At 52.0% G+C, this 23,612-nt stretch overlaps 1 protein-coding gene across 9 annotated transcripts in view; it reads left to right on the top strand.

Moving 5' to 3' along the window:
- Positions 1 to 23,373, top strand: part of BABAM2 (BRISC and BRCA1 A complex member 2) — a 491,572-nt gene extending 468,199 nt beyond the window's left edge. For all 9 annotated transcript variants that reach the window (XM_079940869.1, XM_079940870.1, XM_079940873.1 and 6 more), the window contains one exon: positions 22,079 to 23,373. In XM_079940869.1, the coding sequence (XP_079796995.1) occupies positions 22,079 to 22,142 (64 nt within the window). In that variant the 3' untranslated portion in view covers positions 22,143 to 23,373. The remainder of the gene's footprint in view (positions 1 to 22,078) is intronic.
- The last annotated feature ends 239 nt before the right edge of the window (positions 23,374 to 23,612 follow it).

Genomic DNA, 23,612 nt, shown 5'->3' with positions numbered 1-23,612 from the left:
GTTCTGCACGGTAGAAGGAATGATGCTCTGGGATCAGACCAGCCAGAATTCAAATCCCGGTTCTGCCACTTGCTAGCAGTATTTTGTTACCGCTGTGGATGTTGGTTTTCTCATCTGTACATGAGGATGACAGTCCTCTCTCACAGTGGACTGTGAATGTTAAGTGGGAAAATGACTGTAAAATGTCTGGGTTATTGTTGATGTTCAATTAATGGTGACTTCTTATTAATTGCTGTGCTAAGACACTTGATCTCCTTTTCTGTAGGCAATAAGGTTTTTCTTAAATTAGCAGATTACATATTGATACAGTGACCTGCCTTGGCATAGATATACAAGGCATAATAGAGCCTTCTTGCCTTGGAAATAGTAAGGAAGGCAGTAAAAACTGAGATCTGTGGTCACACTTGTGCAACACTATAAAGGAATGCTTGTCTTGGGCCCTTTCACCTTTTCTTTGCCACCTCAATACCCAAGAGACTGACTCTTATTCTCCAGAGTTAGGGTTTCCAGTTTTAGCAATTAAAAATACAAGTTGCCCCATTAAATTTGAATTCCATATAAACAACAAATAATTTTAGTATAAGTATATCCCATGCAAAATTTAGGACATACTTACACTGAAATGTTATTTGAAGTTTATTTGAAATTTAAATTGATATGGGCATCCTTTGTGGAGGGACAGCTCAGGAATCGGTCAGAACAATCTGTCCGCCTTCCTGGGGAGGGGGACCCCCCCCCCATCTTCTAGTCTCGTCCCTCAGGTAATAAAGGCTCTGCTCAGCAGACTTCGGCAGTGCCTTCAAATCACTTCCTGGGTAGAGACAGTAAATGCTGATGGGTCCCGCTGTGTGTGTTCGGGGTGGGAGCAGAGGTCAAGTGGGGCAGGATGTCTGGTACCAGCCTTCACATCTCCCCAGCCATCTTTCTTCAGAACATTCTCACAGACATTTGGCAGAATGAAGACAGCCTTTGTGGTCTGATAACTTGTCTCACGGAATAAGTGCAAGCCCTCTTTCACAGAGCTTCTTCCAGGAACATTGCTAAAAGTGGCGACTTTAGCTGTCCCTGTGGCGTGAGTGACTTGAGATGGCCAGAGCAGGCATGATAGTAACTGACCGCATGCTCCCTGCTCTGGGGAGTCTGGGGACCACAGTACTGGAGCTGGGAGGACAGTCCAGCTGCCTCACTATGCAAGTGAAACAAAGAAGACCCAGAGAAGGGAAGTGCTTTGCCCAAGGTCACACAGCTATCCAGAATTTGAGTCTGAACTTCAGCCTGGGTCTACTACCTTGAGTTCTTCTGTAATAATTCAGGGGGTCTGAGAATTCCCAACACACTTGCTTGGTTGACTTGTGAACATTTTCTCTGGACTACTTGACAACTGTCATCTCCAGATCTCCACTCGGCTGCATGTCCTTCAGCGCTGCCGCTCTCAGCTTCATGCTTGCTGCCCCTAAGAGCAAGTTCACTCCTGCTACGGAGTTCATGGCATTTTCTAGACCAGCTTGATCTTCGCCCTCCTCCCCAGCAGTGCCTCCTTGCTGATCCCTTTGCCCCACCCTGACCAAGTGTTCAGCGGTTGAGATGGAAAAATCCATCTCAAAGCACAGGGCTTTTAACCTCGCTTTCAGAGGAGTAATTTGTCCACGTAACAGGAGGTGAAAATTAAAACAAAGCAGGGCGTAGGCTGGAGCAGTACAGCACCCTTGGGTTTAAGAGTGCCTTTGACCTATTCCCCTCAGACTAGAATGATTATCTGGATGCCAGAGAGTTCTTAGAGGAGCCCTTTACTCAGTGGTGTCACTGGCAAGGTGGTATTAGCCCTAAGACCAGCTTTATATGCACTCAGAAAGCAAACCTGGCCGTGCGGGCAGAGCCGGCCCACGTGGAAGCCCGGAGACGCCATCAGGGGGTCTTCCACTTTTTTGTGTGTGTGTGGTACGCGGGCCTGTCACTGTTCTGGCCTCTCCCTTTGCGGAGCACAGGCTCCGGAAGCGCAGACTCAGCGGCCATGGCTCACAGGCCCAGCCGCTCCGCGGCATGTGGAATCTTCCCGGACAGGGGCACAAACCCGTGTCTCCCGCATCAGCAGGCGGACTCTCAACCATTGCGCCACCAGGGAAGCCCTCCACCATTTTTTTTTTTTTTTTTTTTTTGCTTGTTCTTGCCACAGGCTGTCATGAGACCAAGAAAACTTGTTTTGAAAATGCTTGACAGCCGAAACAACCTGTTCTCGGCTCTGGACGAGAGCGTCTGTCCTTTCTGACCATTTCTGTACTGTTTGATGTTTGACTAGCTGCTGACTGGAAAAAATGAAGTTGCTATTTTCTTCTCATATTGTTCACAGGCAAGTGCCAGTGGCTTTCCAGGTCCTTGTTTCCCATTTTTTCCAGCCCTTCACCAGAGACATTTTAAGACAGTGCCTGAGTTTAACTGATGAATGAACATTAGCAACATATACTTATGAGGATATAACCGACGGTTACACCTCTGCAAGCCGAGCTCTATGTGTGGGTTGTCTTTCCCGATCCCATTAGATTTCAACCTGTGATTTTCCACTTGTAGTTTAGTCCTCTCTGGAGAACTTGAATGTGTGAGTCACAATCTCCAGTTATCCCAGTGGCTACTTTGGCCTTCCGCACTGGTGGCTCTGAGGCCTGCAGCAGCATCTCTGTTCCTTCCCGGGGTCTTGGTCTTGGATGGTCTCAGGTGGGCCCTGTGACTGGGAAGGAGCCACTTCACTTCTTTTCTGCAAATAGAGGGGTTGGACAGGTAAAGAATTGACAAACAATAGCCCCAGGGCAAGTTTAGCCAGCTGCTTGTTTTTATAAATAAAGTTTTATTGGAACACAGTCCCACCCATTCATTTACATATCGCACATGGCTGCTGTCACTCCAAGGGCAGAGTTGAATTGCAGAGACAGGGTATATGGCCTGCAAAGCTGAAAATACTTGCTGTCTGGCCCTTTACAGGAAAACATCGCTGACCCCTGGATTAGATGACCTTTAGGGTTTTCAAATCCAACTTTCTATGACTTTTGAACTCGTGCAGTTCTTTTACAGCACAGGTGCTTTTGAAGCACCTAATAAGGGGCTAACTAGAAGGGGACCTCTCTCTCCCCTGCAGCAGTTACAATGCAAAGCACGCCTCGAGGTTGCTGAAATCTACAAAGGGAGGGGGCTTATTCCGCTGTGTTTGTATAGTTTATTTTGCTGTATGTCTGTATTCGTTTATTGGTCTGAGGGCTCTGGCGTCCTTGGTGTCCACCAATTTTGGTAAAAAGACACCCCAGCTGTATAGGTCTGACTGAATTCAGTGGCATGGTTCAAGGTGGGACACCCGTCTGTACCCACGTGGAGGAGAACACTGATTCATCTGCTTGATAACTATGGTAGGAAAGGGAGCCAGATGCTGCCTTGAGAACCTGTGTGGCTGCCTGGACCCACCCCACCCGCTGTTTGTGTTTGCCTGTCTCTGAGTCTGAGCAGTGAGATGGCGCAGGATAGCTCAAGGTGGCAAGGTAGGTTGGTGGCCATGGTGAGAAAAACAGGAAGAAGCCTTGAAAACTGCAGAGACTAGGGAGGAACTAGTCTTTTTAATCTTCTTCCCCTGGTGCCAGTCCAAACAAGATTCTAACATAAAATTTGCATCCCAGTGACATGCATCCCATACCCACGTTCCCAGGGCATAATAGGGGATCCAAAGCACAGAACTGCATGGTCCTCCAGTCAAGGCCACCCTGACCTATGAAGAACTTTTGTGCAGACTAGAAAAAGGTGCCCCTTTGGGTTGGTGCAGACTTGGCTAATAGCTTTGGGTAAGAGAAACCTCCCCCTTTCTCTAGGCATCTAGCCATGGGCGAGCACACAGCTGAGTAAATGGGCAGGGACTGGATTTCAGCCCCCACTTGCTCGTTTGGCCAGACTCCTTGGTGCGGAGCAGATGCTGCCCTCCCCAATGGAGCAGCCACTCCTGCTACCTGGCATCTTAGAAGTCTAGTGGGGGGCTCCCCTCACAGGGTCCTGCTGACCAACAACAGGTTAACTCTCCTTGGCCTTGGTTTTTGAGACCACAGCAGCCTGGGCTGGTCCCCCGCACGCCCAGTAATACCCATCCCCTCAGCAGTGCCACAGTGCAGGGTGGCTCAGAGCCCCGGGGCTGGGAGCACCAAGACATGGTCCTCCCCCAGCTGCACCAAGGGCCCTGATCTAGTTGAGGTGCTTATTTTGGAGAGCCCAAGTCCTGGCTCTTCTTTGCCAACTTCTGACCTAAAACTGGCTCCGCTTAAGGAATGCACATAATTTTCCACAGAGTTAGATCTCAGAGGTAATATGTTAGCAGCACAAAGAAATGTGCTAAGAGGGCCAGAGCAGACGAGCTCACGATGGTGGGGACTGACCTCACTCCCCAGGCGCTGGGTTACACGTCGCCCAGTGTGCGCGGTGACGACATTCCGCCAGGACACCCTCCTCTGCAGGGCGTGTTGTCAGCATGGTTTTGAGAAGGCTGTTATGAACTCTCCGTGGGTGAGACAGCTTTGTGGTCAGATCTGGTTTCCACCTCTCAACTCACATTGGAAATTGTACTGGGGCCGGCCAGCCATGTGGGCAAACTTTGAAAGATTCCTAACCTACCCTTCTCATTCTGCATCTATCAGCGGTTCCCAGCAGTCCAGAGGCCAGAGGATTGGGAAGAAAAAGAGGCTGGGAGCCCGGGGTAGCCGAGGATTCAGTATCTACTTCCTGTTCCCTTTCTTGGATCTTAAAAGGCTCCTGGGAATAAGAAGGAATGTAGTTTGTCACTGTTCTGAGCCCCTTAACCGTGCAGAGCGCTGTGCTAAGAAGCAGTTAGAGTCCTGTGGACTAGAGCACTTCTCTCTGTGCCCTAGAGAGATGCGACCGGGAGGAGAGTGGGTGGAGTGTAGGCATCAGTGTGGCTGCACCCTGTAGGGAAGGGTGGTGGGAGCCCATGAGGTTGACATTGGGGAATAGCCCTGTACACTAGTTTCGGACCAGAGCCCCAGGGCCTAAGAGAAAGAAATCTCCCAGTTAGCGAATGTTCCCAATTTAAAAATTTTACTGTTCCAAGTCACCAGATGCATGACGATGCCCCACACCTTTAGCTGCAGAGGTTATGGCCAGATATGGGGTGGGGAGCAGTGCTCAGAAGGACCCTTCTAGTGGAACGTGGGTGCACCAGAGCCATGCCTTTCCTGCTCCAAGCCTGTGGCCAGAGAAGGCCCTCCGGGGCTGGCAGTGTGCTGTCGCAGGGCACTGGCTCATCTCTGAACCCCACTCTGCCTTTACCACGCACCTGACCTTGGGTAGGTTACCTACTCTCTCCAAGCCTGTTTCTTCATGTGTACAGTGGAAGCAGAGTAATGCTATCTATTTCACACATGACTGTTGCTTGCATTAAAATGAAGTTGGGGTATTTTTTTTTAACATCTTTATTGGAGTATAATTGCTTTACAATGGTGTGTTAGTTTCTGCTTTATAACAAAGTGAATCAGCTAGACGTATACATATATCCCCATATCTCTTCCCTCTTGTGTCTCCCTTCCATCCTCCCTATCCCACCCCTCCAGGCGGTCACAAAGCACCGAGCTGATCTCCCTGTGCTATGCGGCTGCTTCCCACTAGCTACCTGTTTTACATTTGGCAGTGTATATATGTCCATGCCACTCTCTCATTTCATTCCAGGTTACCCTTCCCCCTCTGTGTGTCCTCAAGTCCATTCTCTATGTCTGTGTCTTTATTCCTGTCCTGCCCCTAGGTTCTTCAGAACCTTTTTCTTTTTTTTTAGATTCCATATATATATGTGTTAACATACGGTATTTGTTTTTCTCTTTCTGACTTACTTCACTCTGTATGACAGACTCTAGGTCCATCCACCTCACTACAAATAACTCAATTTCATTTCTTTTTATGGCTGAGTAATATTCCATTGTATGTATGTGCCACATCTTCTTTATCCATTCATCTTTTGATGGGCATTTAGGTTGCTTCCATGACCTGGCTATTGTAAATAGAGCTGCAATGAACATTGGGGTGCATGTGTCTTTTTGAATTATGGTTTTCTCAGGGTATATGCCCAGTAGTGAGATTGCTGGGTTGTATGGTAGCTCTATTTTTAGTTTTCTAAGGAACCTGCAGACTGTTCTCCATAGTGGCTGTAACAATTTACATTCCCACCAACAGTGCAGGAGGGTTCCCTTTTCAAAATGAGGTTATTTTTAAAAGCATATTATAAACTGTAAAATACCAAGGACCAAGTTAGTTCATTTTCTTATCCAACAACTATTAAATGCCTACTAGGTGCAGGTACTTTCAGGCAGTGTCCCTGGTACTCCAGGCCCTCCTGTAAACAGGAGCTATTCTATAAATGTGTGTTAAATTAAAGTGCTAGGCGGTGGGAGGGGAGGTTGGGAGGAAAGGAAGCTACTCTGGTTTGAGTTCCTACCGCGTGCCTGGCACTGTTGCCTGACAACCACCGCACGGGTCCTTTGGGCCCAGCGGAGAGAAATACATGGAGACTCGGGGAGGGTAATAGCAGATTTCCTCTCTAGCCCACTCTTCTCCTCCCAAGCCTCCGCCAGGTCAATAAGCCAGGCCAAATCCAAGCCAAAACTGATCACCCCTGATTCTAGGCCAGTAAGTGGGAATCACGTGAAGTCAGAGCAAAACGAGGCTTTGTCACCACAAGCCAAACCTCATGTTCACAGGGCGCAGGTTTTAGGAGAACAAGGGCCTTCGATGCATGCTCGGAATTCCTTCCACGGCAAAGCCGCTGTGAGAAAAATCTCACCCAAACAATGTACTCTTGGCCGAGGGAGGGCCGGTGTCTTTTCAGGCATAAAGCTACCAGCAAGGACCCAGAAGCCACTCAAGGGATTTGTTGGTTTCCCCAGAAGATCTAGCTTTTTGAAATCAACTTAGCAAAGGATTCCACTCGCCCCTCTGCCCCCGCCCCCCTGCCCCCCAGTGCTGAGTCCTCCCTTGTCTCTAACCCCTGGAAGAGGAGGAGGGGCATGGAGCTCCTGTCCTTGTGTGGATTTCCAGCTCAGCAATCAGTGAATCCTTTTCTCAAGTGTAGCGCCAAGTATTTATTCTGATAAAGGATTAAAAAAAAATTTTTTGAGAAAAAAGAAGAACTAAAGAGGTTGTTGTCTGGCTTGGTCTCCAAAAACCAGTCCTTAACGACTGACAGTTATTGCCTAGACTTAAGATGATCGATTTAGGAAAGAAGGATATCCATTCATTGTCATTCAGCCATTCAACAGAAATTTAGGGTATTTCTGGGTCACTGAAGTGCAGCCCCCAGAAATGAATGCAGGAAGCCTCCTGTGTCTACACAGAGGGGGAAACATCTAAAGAGCTGCATTTAAAGATGGGCAGACCCACGGCTCCAGAGCCAGTAACACCTGGGGAACTCCTGCCCAGGAAGTCAGCCTGGCCCTGGAGCTCAGAGCACACGGTGGAGGCCTCAGCTGCTCCCACCATTCAGTTCACAAGGCTTCACTGAACCTCAGCGAGACTGAGCCACAAAGCTCCGCCCAAGGGTGACCGCAGAGGTAGACAACGTGTATATAAGGGACGCCAACCAGCAACCCCAGGCAGTTTAGGTAGGATTGTTTTGTTACAGAAGGCAAAAGGAGGCCCCGTGGGTAGGGGTTCCCAGGGGACAAATTCCAGCTCAGGAGAAGGAAAAACATTATAACTCTTACAGGTGCTGCAGGCTCTGCGGAGGGCCTGAGGCTTATGCCAGGCCTTGAGTGTGGGTAGGTTTTGGGTAGATAGGGAGGCCCCCAAAATGTTGCATGGTTCAGGAAAGTACCCTTTACCTGCAAAGCAAAGGGACTCCTACATAGCTGGCCCCCAGAATTGCCAAGGAGAATTAATTATTGTTTGTAAAACACTTTAAGATTCCCTGATGAAAGACCTTGTATAAATGCAAATTATTATTATTGTCATTAAAAGTGCTAGACGTCTGGCCTACTGGCTAATGGCCTGGCAGAGCTCTGAGCAGAAACGAAAGCCAACTTCAGGCAGAAAGTTTGTTCTGGTTGTTCCAGAGCAATAGCAGGAAGAAGGAGCCAGCGGAGGAGGGCTTGGCCCCCGACTGTGAAGTGAAGCCATCCAACTCCCACCCAGGGTGAGCAGGCAGCAGTCTGACTGGAAGTCCAGGGCCTGTGTGTCCCCTGAGGGCCAGGCCTTACTCAGATTCATCCCTTGCCCCCTGCAGAAACCAGCCCTTTTCTAGCGCAGGAGCTCGGTCGGCATGAACGAGTGATTGTCTGGTTGTCTGCTGGTCTGAAGGATGGATGCTGGCCTCCATACTTGGGGTCCTAAGTCAGACCCAGAGACAAAAGGGAGATAGATAGAAACCTCTTGCCATGCCTTTGATGGTGCTTATTAAGGAGGGAACCCCTTTAGCAAAGCACAGGGAGAGGTCATTTATTAAATTACTGCTTCCACTAAAGAAACTGTCTCTGGCTAAAGTGGTTAAATTGATCCCAAAGCAATAATATTAATAATGGATAATGGTACAGTCGGCTCTCCATGTCTCGTGAGTTCCACATCAGGACAATATTTCAAAAATATTCAAAGAAAAAAAAATATTCAAAGAAAAATATTCCAAAAAGTTCCAAAAAGCAAAGTTTGAATTTGCCAAACACAGCAGCTATGTACAGAGCATTTACATTGTATTTACAACTATTTACATAGTATTTACATTGTATTAGGTATTTAAGTAATCTAGAGATGATTTAAAGTGTACGGGAGATGTGCACAGGTCGTATGCAAGTACAGTCGGATCTCCGTATCTGCATGTTCCATATCCACGGATTCAACCAACGGAGGATCAAAAACCAGAGTTGTTTGAATCCAAGGCTGCAGAATCCAAAGATATGAAGGGCCAGCTACTATGCCATTTCTTTTTAATATGAATTTATTTATTTTATTTATTTATTTTTGGCTGCGTTGGGTCTTCGTTGCCATGCACGGGCTTTCTCTAGTTGCGGCGAGAGGGTGCTACTCTTCATTGCAGTGCGGGGTTTCTCATTGCAGTGGCTTATCTTTGTTGTGGAGCACGGGCTTTAGGCGCACGGGCTTCAGTAGTTGTGGTACGTGGGCTCAGTAGTCGTGGCACACGGGCTCAGTAGTTGTGGCTGGCAGGCTCTAGAGCGCAGGTTCAGCACAGGTTTAGTTGCCCCGTGACATGTGGGATCTTCCTGGACCAGGGCTCGAACCCGTGTCCCCTGCATTGACAGGCGGATTCTTAGCCACTGCGCCACCAGGGAAGCCCTACTATGCCATTTTATATAAGGGACTTGAGCATACTTTTTTTTTTTTGGTGGTACGTGGGCCTCTCACTGTTGTGGCCTCTCCCGTTACGGAGCACAGGCTCCGGACGCACAGGCTCAGCGGCCATGGCTCAAGGGCCCAGCCGCTCCGCGGCATGTGGGATCTTCCCGGACCAGGGCATGAACCCATGTCCCCTGCATCGGCAGGCGGACTCTCAACCACTACGCCACCAGGGAAGCCCGAGCATCCTTGAATTTTGGTATCCGCGAGGGTCCTGGAACCAGTCTCCTGCGAATACCAGGGGATGACTGTACGTTAGACCTGGAAGTAAGCTCAGAAGCCATCCCCTCACTTTACAGATGAGGCATTTGGGGTACAGAGAGGTGAAGTGGCTCATCCAAGGTCACATAGCAGGTGAGAAGCAGAGCCAGGATCACAACTCAAGCTTGATTATGTCAGGGTAATGATGCCTCCCATTTTATAGTACTTTACGGACGTGGTACTTCTCCACAACCCTGGAGAGTTTTAAGATGACAGATGACTTTACTGTTAAAGGAACCTTCCGGGTATCCTTTGCTCTTCTGGGGCTCGTTATTTAGAGAACATTTATGGTGCCTCCCATGTGCACTTGTCTGAATGGCACGTGCCCTTCTTTTCCTTCTCCCAGACATTCAGACTAGGCCTTGTTCTTCTGTAGGGTGCATTAATACTTCCAGGAACCAGGTGGACAAGTGAGAGGGAGGTCAAGTTCATCGCTTTCATGCCTTGTTATCACAGTCATAATTCTACTGAAAAGTCACCCAATGCAGGTCCCTAAATGAGAGCTAAAGATACCAGTCACCACCTCTGGACACACAGACCTACAAGAGGGCCATTTAGGGGGGTTTGTAAGAACAAACGTAGGTGTAATGGGAGTTGGCAGTAAGGAGCCCTCAACATTCATTACTGGGCCATTGGCAATTCCAGTTTTACGGAGTTTTTTTGTTTTTGTTTTTTAAAAACATAAGCACCTTTCTTCTTTAAATTAATTTATTTATTTTTATTTTTGGCTGCGTTGAGTCTTCATTGCTCTGCACGAGCTTTCTCTAGTTGTGGCGAGCAGGGGCTACTCTTCTTTGTGGTGCGCAGGCTTCTCATTGCGGTGGCTTCTCTTGTTGCAGAGCACGGGCTCTAGGCGAGCGGGCTTCAGTAGTTGTGGCTCGCGGCTCTAGAGCGCAGGCTCAGTAGTTGTGGCACACGGACTTAGTTGCTCTGCAGCATGTGGGATCTCACAGGACCAGGGCTCGAACCCATGTCTCCTGCATTGGCAGGCGGATTCTTAAACAATGCACCACCAGGGAAGTCCAATTTTACGGAGTTTTAATGAAGGAGAATGAGATATGCCTAAAATGATGTTTGGGAGGGGGAGGATCACCAAATCAAAGAAATTTAGAAATCACCGCTCCCATGCCTTCGTTGTGTGAATGAGGAAACGGAGGAGTGATTCAGTGTCACACAGCACATCCCGAGGGGGAGGCCTGGTCTCTGCGCTCAGCTGCCAGCGCCTTTTCCACTGGAAATCATGGCGTTGTGGAAAGAATGTGCTCTTTGGAGTCAAGCAGCTCTGGAATCATAAACAGCATTGCCACCTATTAGCTGTGTGATCTTAGAAAAGTTACTTTGCATCTCTGAATTGTAGATTTCTCATTGGCAAAAATAAAGATATAGGTGTCCCCCACTTTTTGAAAGTTCGCTTTATGCCACTTTGCTTTTTCTTTTTTGCGGTACGCGGGCCTCTCTCTGTTGTGGCCTCTCCCGTTGCGGAGCACAGGCTCTGGACGTGCAGGCTCAGCGGCCATGGCTCATGGGCCCAGCCGCTCCGCGGCATGTGGGATCCTCCCGGACCGGGGCACGAACCTGCGTCCCCTGCATCGGCAGGCGGACTCTCAACCACTGCACCACCAGGGAAGCCCCACTTTGCTTTTACAAAAGACCTACATTAGTACCTGTTTTCAGTAACTAAAAGACATCCAAAGAGGATTTTCACTTTTATCAAAAAAGGCGAAAAGCAAAAATAGCATTCAGCGTTTGTTTTGTGGCAAACCCTTGTAGAGGCAGAGCGCACCCCGAGCAGCCAGAGTGGCGCCGCCAAGCTCCTTCCCCAGGAACCACACTCGGCATCTCAGCATCAGGCCACCATAGCTTTGAACTGTGTCTGCGAGCATCTTGCTTTGTCTCATTTTATTTTTGCATCCGTTAGCAAGATGTGTCCTAAGTTCATTGCTTCTTCGCTTTATGCCATTTCGAAAGGTTTCATAGGAATGCTCCACTTTCAGATGGTGGGGGGAACCTGTACTAATACCTGCGTGGTTGTAGTCCCATTAGGAGGAGTAAACGTAAAATAGTATAGATGAAAACAAATAGCGTGAAGTCTAGCATGTAGTAAGCACCTCCCTTCCTTTATACTCCTGGCTTCCAGACTTTTTTACCACAATCCACAGGAAGACATTTATTTTACATCCACAAAAGTTTCACACACAAAAAATTCTACTTGCCACATGTGATGTACTCTGATTTTGATTTCATTTTATTTTAATGCTGGTCAGGACCCACTGGGTTGATTTCACAACCCACTAATGGATTACACCTATCGTTTGAACAAGCCTGTTTCATACCATGTGTGGATATCATTTATCCACATTGTATGTATGTCCTTCCTTTCCTTCCAGGCCTTTCCCCCCTCCCTCCCTCTTCGTAACTGGCACACGGCCACACAGCTAGCTGTTGCCAGCACGTGCCGGGCCCTGTGCTCGTGCAGGGTGGAATGAGCCCTGCGGGCCTGCAGGGCAAGTGAGCTCTGCTTCTGCGCCCCTCCCCATCTTTGCCATGAACCTCAGCATGGTTGAGAGGACCCGTAGGGCCCTCCACCTGCAGAAGTTCTGCCTCCTGCCAGCCTGCTGTGGAACTTGCCCACACTCCCAGCCCAGGAGCCCACCTGAAGTTCCCATTAAGGCCATTGCACCCCAGCAGGGAGGGTAGGCTGCGGGTGTCCTCTCCCATCCAGTAGTTTCTTCTTTGGGAATTGCTGCTTTTCCATCTGGAAGCCCAGAGAGCCAGGCGTCTGGGAATATCATTTCAGCTGCTGGGCGGGGGGATTAGACTGAAGAGGGACCATGGCCGTCCTTGCTGCCCCTCCCCCAGATCTTCAGGGGGTATCTGTGAGCACCCAGCTAGGAGGGCGAACACCCAGAGTGTGGGCGTGACCAGGGGGTGGGCTCAAAAGGCAGCAGGCAGGGGCCTGAGCCGCACCGGGAGACAGAGCTTCGGCCTCTAGATGCTGAGAGTCTGTTGGGAGAAACCCAGTTTACAACCAGGCGAGCATTACTTAAAAGCCCCAGAGAGACTCTCTGGGGGGGAAGAAGATTGTTTCGTGCTCCAAAGAGCTGATCTCCTAAGCGTTCTCGAAGCCCTTTGGGGGTCCGGCACTGTCCTGTGCAGGCCGATGCCTGGCGATGCTGAGCGGAAGCCTGGAGGCACCATCCCCGCTGGGGCATGACCAGGCCCCGCACTACGCATGGTCAGCTCGCCTGGGACCCCGAGCACTTCCTCTTTGAGGGCCATCCTTTGGTTTTTCCCCTGTTGCTGATTAAGGGGAGGAGGGTAATCTGTGATTTTGACGGTGACTCACCGCCATCAGACAGGCGGCGGCTTCTCCCCAGCAGTCCAGCACAGGTGAGCTGCGTGAGTAGGCGATCCCAGCACCCTCCACAGGCATCTGCATGGCCACCAGCAGAGCCAGGGCTGAGCTCCCACCTGTGCGGCCCTGGGCAGAGCCAGCAGAGAACATGAGATGCCCGTTGCCAAGGCACCTGCCATCCAAGGCACACCAGGCAGGCGCAGATGGTGAGACAAGGTGGACAAAGGGTGGTGGCTCTGCTCTGGGGTCCCAGGCCTCAGGCAGCACCATATTCCTTAGCCCCACCTACCCACTCTCTGCCCTAGCCTTAGCCCAGCCAGGTGCACTGCATCATCTCAGCTGACACACACCCCCGGAGGAGAGGGGGGCCGGCCTTTCTCAGTGGCCACGCTGCTGCCCCCTCCTCCCAGCTTCTCATCAAGCAGGTTCACGATGGAAAGAGCATCAGCCTGAGAGTAAAGAGATAGGGAGGGTGGGCTCAGATTCTGCCTACTAGCTCTGGGGCCTTAGGGCAGCCCCTTGGGACAGCCATGCATTCATTCATTCATTCATTCCTGCTGTCAGGCCCTAAGGAAGGTGAGCACCATGGGGCACTAAGCGTAAACCACCACCAAATTCTGCCCCTAAGGGGCTTCCAGAGAAGAGCTAGGCCATGTGAGAGGGACCATCAACTTCTCCAGCCCTTAGTTTTCCCTTCCCTGTAATGATCGGACTATATGGCCGCTAAGGTTTCTTTCTGTTGTAAAATTTTATAATTCTAAAGTACATCTTTAAATAAGCCAAGCTTTCACAGTCGTTTGAGAAATGTTTGTTGAATTGCTGTGCGTCGGGCTCTAGACTTGAAGCTGGGCTGCAGAGATGTCTGAATATGAGCAGCGGGTCTTGCCGTGAAGGAGCCTCTAGTGGGACGTCGGGGGATGGCTGGACTGTGACAGACGCTTGCAGACAGAGCTGGGAGCCCAGGGGAGGAAGGCAGCCCTGCGGCTGGGGGAGCCCACGAGGACTGCCCTGCCCCTCCCTCTCATTTGGCCAGTTGGCCCACGTGGCCTCCTCCCCTCAGACACTGCAGCAGGGGGCGCCTGGGGAGCAGAGGCGACTACAGCCCCCCACCCCGACCCCTGAGCAAGGCCTGGCCCTGCAGTTGCAGAAGCTGGCTGCGCGCTGCTCAAGCCCCAGAGGAACTGGCCCGGCTCCAGGAGGCCTCCTCGGAGAGTCTCAGAAGGAGGAAGAACCACTAGGTAATTGTGAGCATTCAGCGCGCGTTGACAAATACCCTGTGACTGAGAAGGAGCCAGATTTCATCCCAATACTTTGATGTCTAGAAATGGATCCCAGTTGAGTGTTTGTTGAAGTCCTCCTAAAACAGCATTTCATTTAATTCAACACATACTGAGACTACGGTCTCAGCCTTCTCACGGGCGAGGAGCCCGAGCTGTGTAAGACAGAGTCTAACATCTCAAACTCAAGGCAGACCATGGCTGGGCCTGAGGTTGGAGGCCACTGTGCCACGGAACCCAGCAGAGGGGAGATTGATTCCAGCCGAGGGCGAGGGCCTCTGCCCGAAGCTGTGAGCGTGTGATACTGTGTTCTCGGTATGATGTCAAGCCTTTGCATCTCAAGTGTGTTAGTTTCCTCGTTTTGCGATCTTGGACCCCCTAAAAATGAACCAGGCCTGCTCAAGGGTTGGCACATTTAGGGAGACCGTGTACATGAACCAGTTACAACCACTTGTTTGTTCCTAAAGCCCATACCAGCAGCCAGGCTGACATCGCTCAGGGCACAGCTACAAAATAAGGTCCCATCATGCCGGGCACTTGCTTACCAAGGTGCCCAGAGATGGATGGGCCGTCTTCACAGTGGCCTTTGGAGGGTTTGGGGTGACAGGCATTGAGGCAGAACCGGGTCTCTCTATAGAGATTCTATTATAAGGATGACCCCTTTGCCACGGGGACAGTAACCCCAAGTGAGTCAGTATTTACAGTGGCCGTTCGGGACGATGAGGACAAGGCAAGACCACAAGGAAGATTAGCGGGACTTGTCTTACGCTGTTTACGGCACTGCTTTGATTTCAGACCACAGTCGGCTTGCTTAGGACTGATTAAAAACATGTGCCAGTTGAAGTCACAGCTGCAGAAGAAAACTGGAAAAAGAAAGGAGCCTTAGATGTTTGGGAACTTGCCTCTATTTGCAAAAATGAATTCTGACTTGATTTGTGTGTCCTTGATTTCCTGACGAGGAGGTTCGTGTCCCCGAACCTCTCCTCCCACCCCCGCGCTATCCACCGCCACCCTGGCCTGACTCAGCAAGCGTCGTAAGGCTCATCTGACGATTGCCCAGAGGAAAGCATTTGGGAATTCCAGAAAGAGGCTACTGAGTCCAGTTTGGGAAGAGAGCAATTGCCTAGGCTCCTGCCAAATACGAGGCCCCAAGTATATGAGGCTGAAGGCGGCAAGGTCACAGGGCCTCCTCCTTGAAGTGGCGCTCCCGCGGCAAGACGAGCGCCGCGGCACTGGTCTCAGGCTGTATCTCAACTAAACTCGCTCGGCGTCTGTTTTCTCACCTGCGAAATGGGACCTTGACTCCTGCCCCACGCGGCAGTGCTGTGAGTGCCACCTGTGCGATGTTTAATCTGCTTTGCGGGCTTCCTTCCTCCTTCCCCGGAGTCTCCAACCTCTTAGGGCTTTTTGTTCTCTGTTGTTGTTTTCATTTTCTTAAAGCCGCACTGATTCAATTGTTCAGATGTTGATTGCATGGATTTTTGTTCTTTTGAAAAGGTCCATTGAGTAAATCAAGACCTAGAATTCCAGCGGGAAAATCCCTTTTGGTGAGACTTGTTGGAGAAAGTTTCCTAACTGCCCTCATCTCGAGGCCTCCGAGGATCTTCCTGACAGCTCCCTGTCACCACTCTTTAGTGCCCCCAGAGCCCCTTCCCCAGAACACGTAGATGATTGGATTTTCCAGGCATTGTTTCCCCTGACAACTTAGTTTGAGCTCCCTGACTCTGGACCTCCTCTCAGTTGGAGAACAGACATGGCCGAGAGGAACAGGCCTTCCTTCCCTCTCACCAGCTGCCCGCGGTTCCCTGCACATCTGCTCAGAGCTCTGCCGTGTTTGTGAAAAAGCATCCCAGCTAAGGCGACCACCGTCTCCCCTCACCACCATCACCTGCGGTGCCTCGGGGCCTGGGCTTGGCTGGTGCCTTCATTGAACAGGTGAAGAGTCAAGACACAAAGAGGTTAAGTGGCTTGCTCAAGGTCACGTGGGTATCTCAGAACCATTACTGGTGGCACTTAGAGATTGCCAAGTGTCCATCTTCCTGTTAGAGGTGAGGAAACTGAGACCTAGCTCCCGATGACCCAACAAGCCAGGGCCTGGACTAGAGCCCGTGTCTTCTGCCTCATGGCTCAGTGCCCTTTTCACTTGCCCCACCGCCTCCCCTTTATAATACTTGTTGACCTGGACAGAAAACGGTCTGTCTGAGGACCGGGCCCACTTCAATACCCCCATCTGGGGTAGCCAGAGCCACATGATTCTTGAACATCCATCTAGTCCACGGCTGCGACCTCCCCCCGACCAAGCTTTTGACCAGAGCCACGCACGGGAGCACACGCAGCAGCTCAAGCAGAAGCCGGCCGGGGCGCGGGTGCCTCCCGCTCGCACCACGAGCACGTCTCCAGCAGCTCCGGGCTGCATTTCAAGAGGTGCGCAGTGTCCCAACGACTTTGGCTGGGTGTCCGATCCTGAGACTGACCACCTCTATGCCTCCAGCTACCAGCTCAATACGATATGTCAGAAATGATCCAAGAAGGCCCAGGGGAAAGGATGAACCGGGAGCAAGGACCATAGGACCTCTCCATCCACACAGGGGTTTTCTCTTCTGCAGCCACAAGTTCCCTGGCTGTCCGCCTCTCCCCCTCAGACCCAGCTGGGTCCCCACGGTAACAGTTGACACCTATTGATCAACTAGTTTGCCAGGTACCAGGCCAAGTGCTTACATGGAACATCTCATTTAATCCTCGTGAGGACTATACTTTAAGGTAGGCGTCGTGGCTCACCTCTTAGAGTTGAAGAAATTAAAGCTAAACCGGTGAGTCACTTGCCCAGGTGGTACAGCCAGTAAAGGGCAGGGCCAGGCCTTGAGCCCACACTGCCTGCCCTTCACAGCCTCCAGCCTGCAAGGCCTTGGATCATCAGGCACAGCTCCCTGCCTTGAAGATGAGGGACTGGCGCCCAGAGAAGGGAAGAGACTTGCTCCTGGACCCAAGGCCCAGAAGAGTAGACCTGCTGAGCAGCCCAGCATGCTGATTCCTGGCCTCAGGGGTCTGTCTGCTCCGCCCCTGCTGCGCCTGTGAGCTGAGGCCAGGAGCCAGTCCTGCTTCTAACTCATGGACAACTTACCTGGCCTCAGCCTGGGGTCAGTTCTTTAAGTTTTATTCTGCTAGCCTGCGACTCTGGGATTGGATGGAGTTGTGATCTTATAAAACCCAGAGTGAAGGGACTTCCCTGGCGGTCAAGTGGTTAAGACTCTGTGCTCCCAGAGCAGGGGGCACGGGTTCAATCCCTGGTCGGGGAACTAAGGTCCTGCATGCCACACAGCGCAGCCGAAAAACTAAATAAAACCCAGGGCAGAGGGACTGAGCTCAGTGAAGAGGGTCAGAGCCTTATGCTGTCCTAAGGCATGTTTAGCTTGAATTTGGTCTAAAGATAATGTCTCTTCCAGTGGGAGTAGAATGAGGAGCTTGACTGACTCAAGGCCTCCCTCCCTGAGGGCCCTTTTGGCCAGTTAAGGGGGGACATGAGAAGACCTTCCCCCCACCCCCTGTAACACACTTAGACTTTTAAAGCTTACCATACACTTCGTCTTTGGGTGAAAGCGTTTTTTAAAAGGTGACAGACAACTAGTGCCATTGGCAGGCAATATACTCTGGGCAGCTCTCCATCTTCTCTGATTAAAAACTGAAACAAATGAAAACAGCACTTCAAAAGAAAACCTATAAATGGATGGGAGCCAGTTGTCACTCTCCCCTTCCTCCTCGCCTCCGTGAGCTGACTTGGTGAGGATCCGCGTTGAGAAGCACTCACGACAACAGCTGGTGGCATCATGCCTTTAAATAGCCCTTCTCCGCACTGCTTCCCCCGGGCGTCACACCCTTTGCCCTGGCAGGGAAAGCCCAGGACACAACAGGAAACTTCAGAACTTTCTGAAGAAGGAGAGAGCTTGCTGCAAAGCTTGCTCCCTCTCGCCAAGACCTTTCGGTCTAAGGAGCTTGCACTGGTGTGGCCCCTCCCCCAGAAGTTTCCAAGGAAAAACTGAGCTGATGAGATTTGCCCAGTATGAGGCCGGGCCTGAGGAGGGAGAGCAGGGCAGAGATGCCCCTGCCCCCGTGCCCAGGGCCCGTTCCAGAAGCAGCCAGCACCACTCCCTCATTGGGCACCTATCTTGGAGCCAACAGCCTGTACCCCTGGTGTCCTCCCCTGTGACTTGGGACAGGGACGCCACCCTGCCCAGTGGTGCTGGGGTACGTCACACTCCACAGTGTCCTTCAGGCAGTTACGCAGATGCAGCGGAGACGGGCAGCGGCCTGTCAACATCTGACCCTCTGCAGAAGGGCCGCCAGGCTCCCCTCCAGCAAACACAGATACCGCTGGGGAAATAGCAGCAGGTGAAACACGGGGAAGGAACGAATGGCCCTCGCATCCGAGTGGCGGCAGCCAGTTGACAAGGTTCCTTCCCGCACGTCTTGTGTGTGAGCGTCGCATCAGGGTGGGCTTGTTGCCCCTCCTCACTGTGGGGAAACAAAGCTCAGGGCTTCTCTCGCCCGGCCAGCCTCACCCTAGGTCGGGGGCCCCTTCTGCCTCAACACAGTCCCCCTTCCCATAAGGACGATCGTGGGCAAGGGGTTTGAGGTCCTAAGTCTCAGAGAAGGTGGTGGTCTGGCTGGGTCAGGATGCAGATGGAGGAAGGTGTTTATCCTTCTCACTAACCGTCGGCATAGGTTGAAGTTTGAGAATGGACGACAGTTTATAGTTTTCTTCCTCAGAAGCTGGACGTTGCATTCGCCTGCATTGTGGGGTTGCTGTCTCTCACTTTCCTCGACAGCGTGCAAGGGATGTGCTTTAACTGCTCTTGCAAACCTGGTGGCCGTCGGTAGTGACCTTAATTACAGCCATGAAGTCCACACTGGGCCCTCTGTATGGGCAGGCCTGTGGGGTCACAGAGAAGGGGACATGGCCCCTGCTTTCCAGGTCTGGCAGGGCAGCCCGGCCAGCAAGCCGTGTGCACACGTGACACGTGCCCCAGCAGAAGCACAGAGAGCATCTGCAAGCAGGGAGAGGACCTTCTGGTGACCAGGGAAGCCTTGATGGGGGCAAGGGCGTTTGGCCTGAGCGCGACTAAAGCCTCGAGGTGGAAATGGCACGTGTGAGGAAGAGCAGGTGGCCACACTGGAGGGGACGGGAGTGCGGGCCGGCATCCTGGACCGTGCGTGGGCTGCAAGGGGCTTGCGGCGTCCCCCGACTGCATGTGACATCACAGTGAGGAGACTTACCTGCAGTTTTTCTGGGAGAGCATCCTTAGCTTTCTTAGCTTCTCAAAGGTCGGGGGAGGCACGATCCCAAAAATGTAACCGAGGAAAAGTGCAAATAGTAAAAATCATGGCATGCCAGGCTGCGAGTTTGGGCAGATGAAGGGTCTCGGTTGGCGTAGTGACAGACACCCACATTCAAAGAGAATTGATTTAGTTGCAACAGAAAAGCAAAGTAAGCCTTTTTGTTTTTTTTTTTTTTGTGGTACGCGGGCCTCTCACTGCTGTGGCCTCGCCCGTTACGGAGCACAGGCTCCGGACGCGCAGGCTCAGCGGCCATGGCTCACGGGCCCAGCTGCTCCGCGGCATGTGGGATCTTCCCGGACCGGGGCACGAACCCGTGTCCCCTGCATCGGCAGGCGGACTCTCAACCACTGTGCCACCAGGGAAGCCCGCAAAGTAAGCCTTTTGTCCCGGGGAGAAACAGCAGTTTTGTGAAAGGTAACGAGAGGGAGCCCAGGTGTTGGGACACAGGGGAGGAAGAGGAAGAAACTTCAGGATGACTTCACCGCAGGGGTTTAGGGAGAAGTGGAAACTGAGGGTTCTGTTACAGAAGTACCAGGGAGCCGAAGCACTTTCAAATGAGTAATGTTGATGAAAAAGTACATTTGGAACACACTGGCTTGAGTTATAGAGAGACGCCCAGGTCACAATGTCCTGGAGGTGGTTGGAAATGTGGGCCTGGAAGTTTGGGAGATAAATAAGGGCTGGAGACCCAGATTTGGGGTGGGGGGAGGGGCAGAGTCTCTGCTGAGGGTGTTTCGAGCCTGAGAGGACGCGAGGGGAGTGGCGAGCAGGACAGGAAGAGTAGCCAACTCGATTTCTATGGGAGTGGGGAAGGCGGGAGGGAGAGGAAGAGGGACGGAGCGGGTCTAGATGTGTAATGTCCCAGGGACAGAGAGCTTCCAGACACGGGGGCCCAGGCATGAATGTGGCAGAGAGGCTGCAGAGACTGGGACTGAAAAACTTCAGCAAAGCACGGAAATTTGAAAGAGGGTTTCCGGTGACTTGGCATTAGGAGAGGGGATCAGGCAGGTGTCATCAATGGCTGCTCTTAGCGGCGACTTAGTGGCGACCCCGGGGCTGCTGAGTTGTGTGGGGCTCTTCGCCCGACGCTGAACCACCCATGTGACGCTGAACCGCTGACAATGAACCACCCTTTTGAGTTTCGTGACTGCTGAGCAGTCCTCTGCTCTCTTCTCACAGACGGGTTTCGCCTTGTTGCCTGTCGCAGCTTCAGCAGGTCTGCCCTCTGCCTTTAAGTTAGCTCCCCGACTCCTAATGTGGGCCTTCTGACCTCCTGGGAGCCTGGAGCGCCAAGCTTATGAGAACCATGTCCTAAATAACATAGACGTGGGTGAGGTACCGAGGCCTTTGTGGTACTGATGGTGACAGGTGTCTTGGTGGCCCTTCCTAGCTCAAGTCACAGGTCCAGGTGAGCCACTTCTGGATAAGTCCGGTATGACTGCTCTGATCTCACGGGCATCAGGGGTGCGGGAGGGAAGCCTGGCAGGCACACGCGGTGCCCACCGCAACCTCTGCGGCTTCCTCTCCCTCTGCTTTCTACCGCACCCTTTCTCTTCCGGAAGAGTGTTTAGTTCCCAGCTCCTGCCAAGCCCTCCCGTGCCCCCAGGCCTCTGCTCCTGCTGTGTCTTTTGCCTCGAACACCTGTAAAATGGCTACTTCACCGCCTCCTTCACTGGTGGCCCGAGGCTGGTGCCTCATGGCATTGCCGTAAACGCCCTCACCACCGCAGTTGGTATCTCTCGTGTGTCTGCTCCTTCTCTAAACTGAGATCACCTGCATGATAGGTGACACATCTGGGTCATCTCACAACCCTTGGCACCTAAGGCAGTGCCTGGCACGGTCAGTGTGGCATGTGCCCCTCTCCTGCCGTTTGACAGAGAGCCTGCTTCTCCAGATTCGAACCTGGTTGCGGAAAAGCCTAACGGTCTGCCCCAGACCCTGTCACTCGTCTGTGGCTGACCAGGGAACGTTCTCCTGACACCCAGCCTGGCTTTCTTGCCAGTAGATCGAACTACAAATACGTCTGCCAACGAATGGAGGCCGTGGATCCCTTAGAAATCCCTCTTATTAGACCCTCTCTGTCTCTGTGAAGTCAGAGATCCACCTGAGTAAAAGTGCAACCTTGCTGATATTTCAGATCACGAAAGCGACCGGGTGGTTGGCTTGTAGCTTGGACCCTTGGCTTTGACCTGGGGCAGGGCAGACGGAACCCGAGTCCTGATGTCTAATAGGAATTGGCAGCCAGGAAGGTCCGGGTACAGGCCCTTTAAATATCCATGAGAGATAGCACGGTAGTGAACTGTATGGACCTCCCTTGGAAAAATCCAGAGGGCTTTGCATCAGCAGGGAAGGAAAATCCAATCCAAGATGCATGAACAATAAATAACAACTGTTCCGAGTTAGGTTGAAAGCTCTGAGTTGCACTTTTTTTTTTTTCAAGATGTTTGTGCTAACCACAATTTTTTTTCTCCCCCTTTCCCACCAGGGCTTATTTCAAAACCTTTGTCCCTCAGTTCCAGGAGGCAGCGTTTGCCAATGGAAAGCTCTAGGAAACACCAGTCTTGAGAGGTGGCCAGCCAGGCTGCTCTGTCCACATGCGTGTCAGCACATATGGCCGCTTCCTGGAAGCCATTGGAATGTCTTCACGGCAGCATTTCACTCACACAGCAGCTTTGCGCCCCGACTGGAACCCACACTTGAGCTGGCTGGCGGGCACCTGGGTCCCAGAGCCCCCCACCTCTGGTTGCCCCCTCTTTGTTTCCTTCAGTATACTTCTTAGTTGGAAGAAATAAAGTCACAAATCAGGATGCTGTTACTTTTCCAGGGAACGTAAGACATCATAAATGCACACACCCTGATTCCAAAGCCTTTGTCTCTGAGACCTCTTTTAAGTTTTCAGATAGCTTTTTCCTTTCCCCCTGGAACTAGCGCCTTGTGCGTGTGTGTTTCACACCCAACCTTTCCCATTTGGACAGTCCCTCACTGGAAAGGTGCTGCCCGAATGAGTCTGACCAACTGGCAAGGTTTCAGCCACCTACCCAGCTGGGCCCTAGGCCAGCGCTCGGGAACAATTGGGAGCCAGCGTCAAACGCCGCTCCCCCACCCATCTCCAGGCCCCCGTGTGTGTGCCGTGTACAAAGCCCATCCCGACCCAGGAGGCAGTCGCTGAAGGTTGCTGAATGCATCAAGGAACCCATCCCTCTCTCCATCCCTCCTCCCGAGGCTGATGGGAGAGTTGTTTGGGCTGACGAAGCACTGTGCGAATTATACCTGGGAGACACAGGTTGGGTCCCGTGGGTGACCCCTGCGCTCAGGCCTGCCAGCTCCGCAGCCGTCCGGGAACGGAGCGGGGGAAGGTGCCCCGAGCAAGCTCCATCGTCCCTAAGTGTACGGATTATCAGGGCCAGGCGGGGTTTCAGAAGAGAAGTCACCGTGTTTCCACGCCCAGCCCCTCTCCCCTGCTGCTCCCTTCAGCGTCAGAGGCGAGAACTAAGGCCCACAAGCTAAAGAAACTCTCCCAGCAAATTAGGGCAAACCTGGGAGTCGGGAGCCGTCACACGACTTCCCTCAACTTACACCCAGGCTGGCCACAGCCAACTTGCCCGCTTGACAAGGTCTAGTTTAGCTTAGCGGCGTCCCACCCTGAGGGCTTTCGACACAGGGAAGTGGGACCTCGGCACGGAGGCGAGAGAAACCAGCAGGCTGAGTGGCCTGTGCTCTTACTTCAGCCCACCTGCCTCTCTCCCGCTGTACGGCCCGCACAGGTGGAACCCAGCCTCTCACTCTTCCCTCAGCTCCTCTTGTGGTTGGTGGAGCTCAGTTTCACCGCGTCAGCCTGAAAGGGAGCCAGCTCGGGGCCCTTTTGGGGGCCAGTGAGGGAACCTCTCCATCCTGTATTCTCCAGCACCCAGGAATGTTCTCAGGAGGTGAGAGAACAGGTAGAACAGACCTCCCAGCTTGGCTTCCAGCCGAAGGGCTGCCCAACTCTGGGATCTTTCACTGCCTGAGTACTTTGCCTT

This window comes from Stenella coeruleoalba (assembly GCF_951394435.1).
Source record: "Stenella coeruleoalba genome assembly, chromosome: 13".
Taxonomy (NCBI): Eukaryota; Metazoa; Chordata; class Mammalia; order Artiodactyla; family Delphinidae; genus Stenella; species Stenella coeruleoalba.
The sequence above is the reverse complement of the archived record's forward strand: the minus strand, read 5'-3'. Positions and strand labels throughout refer to the sequence as shown.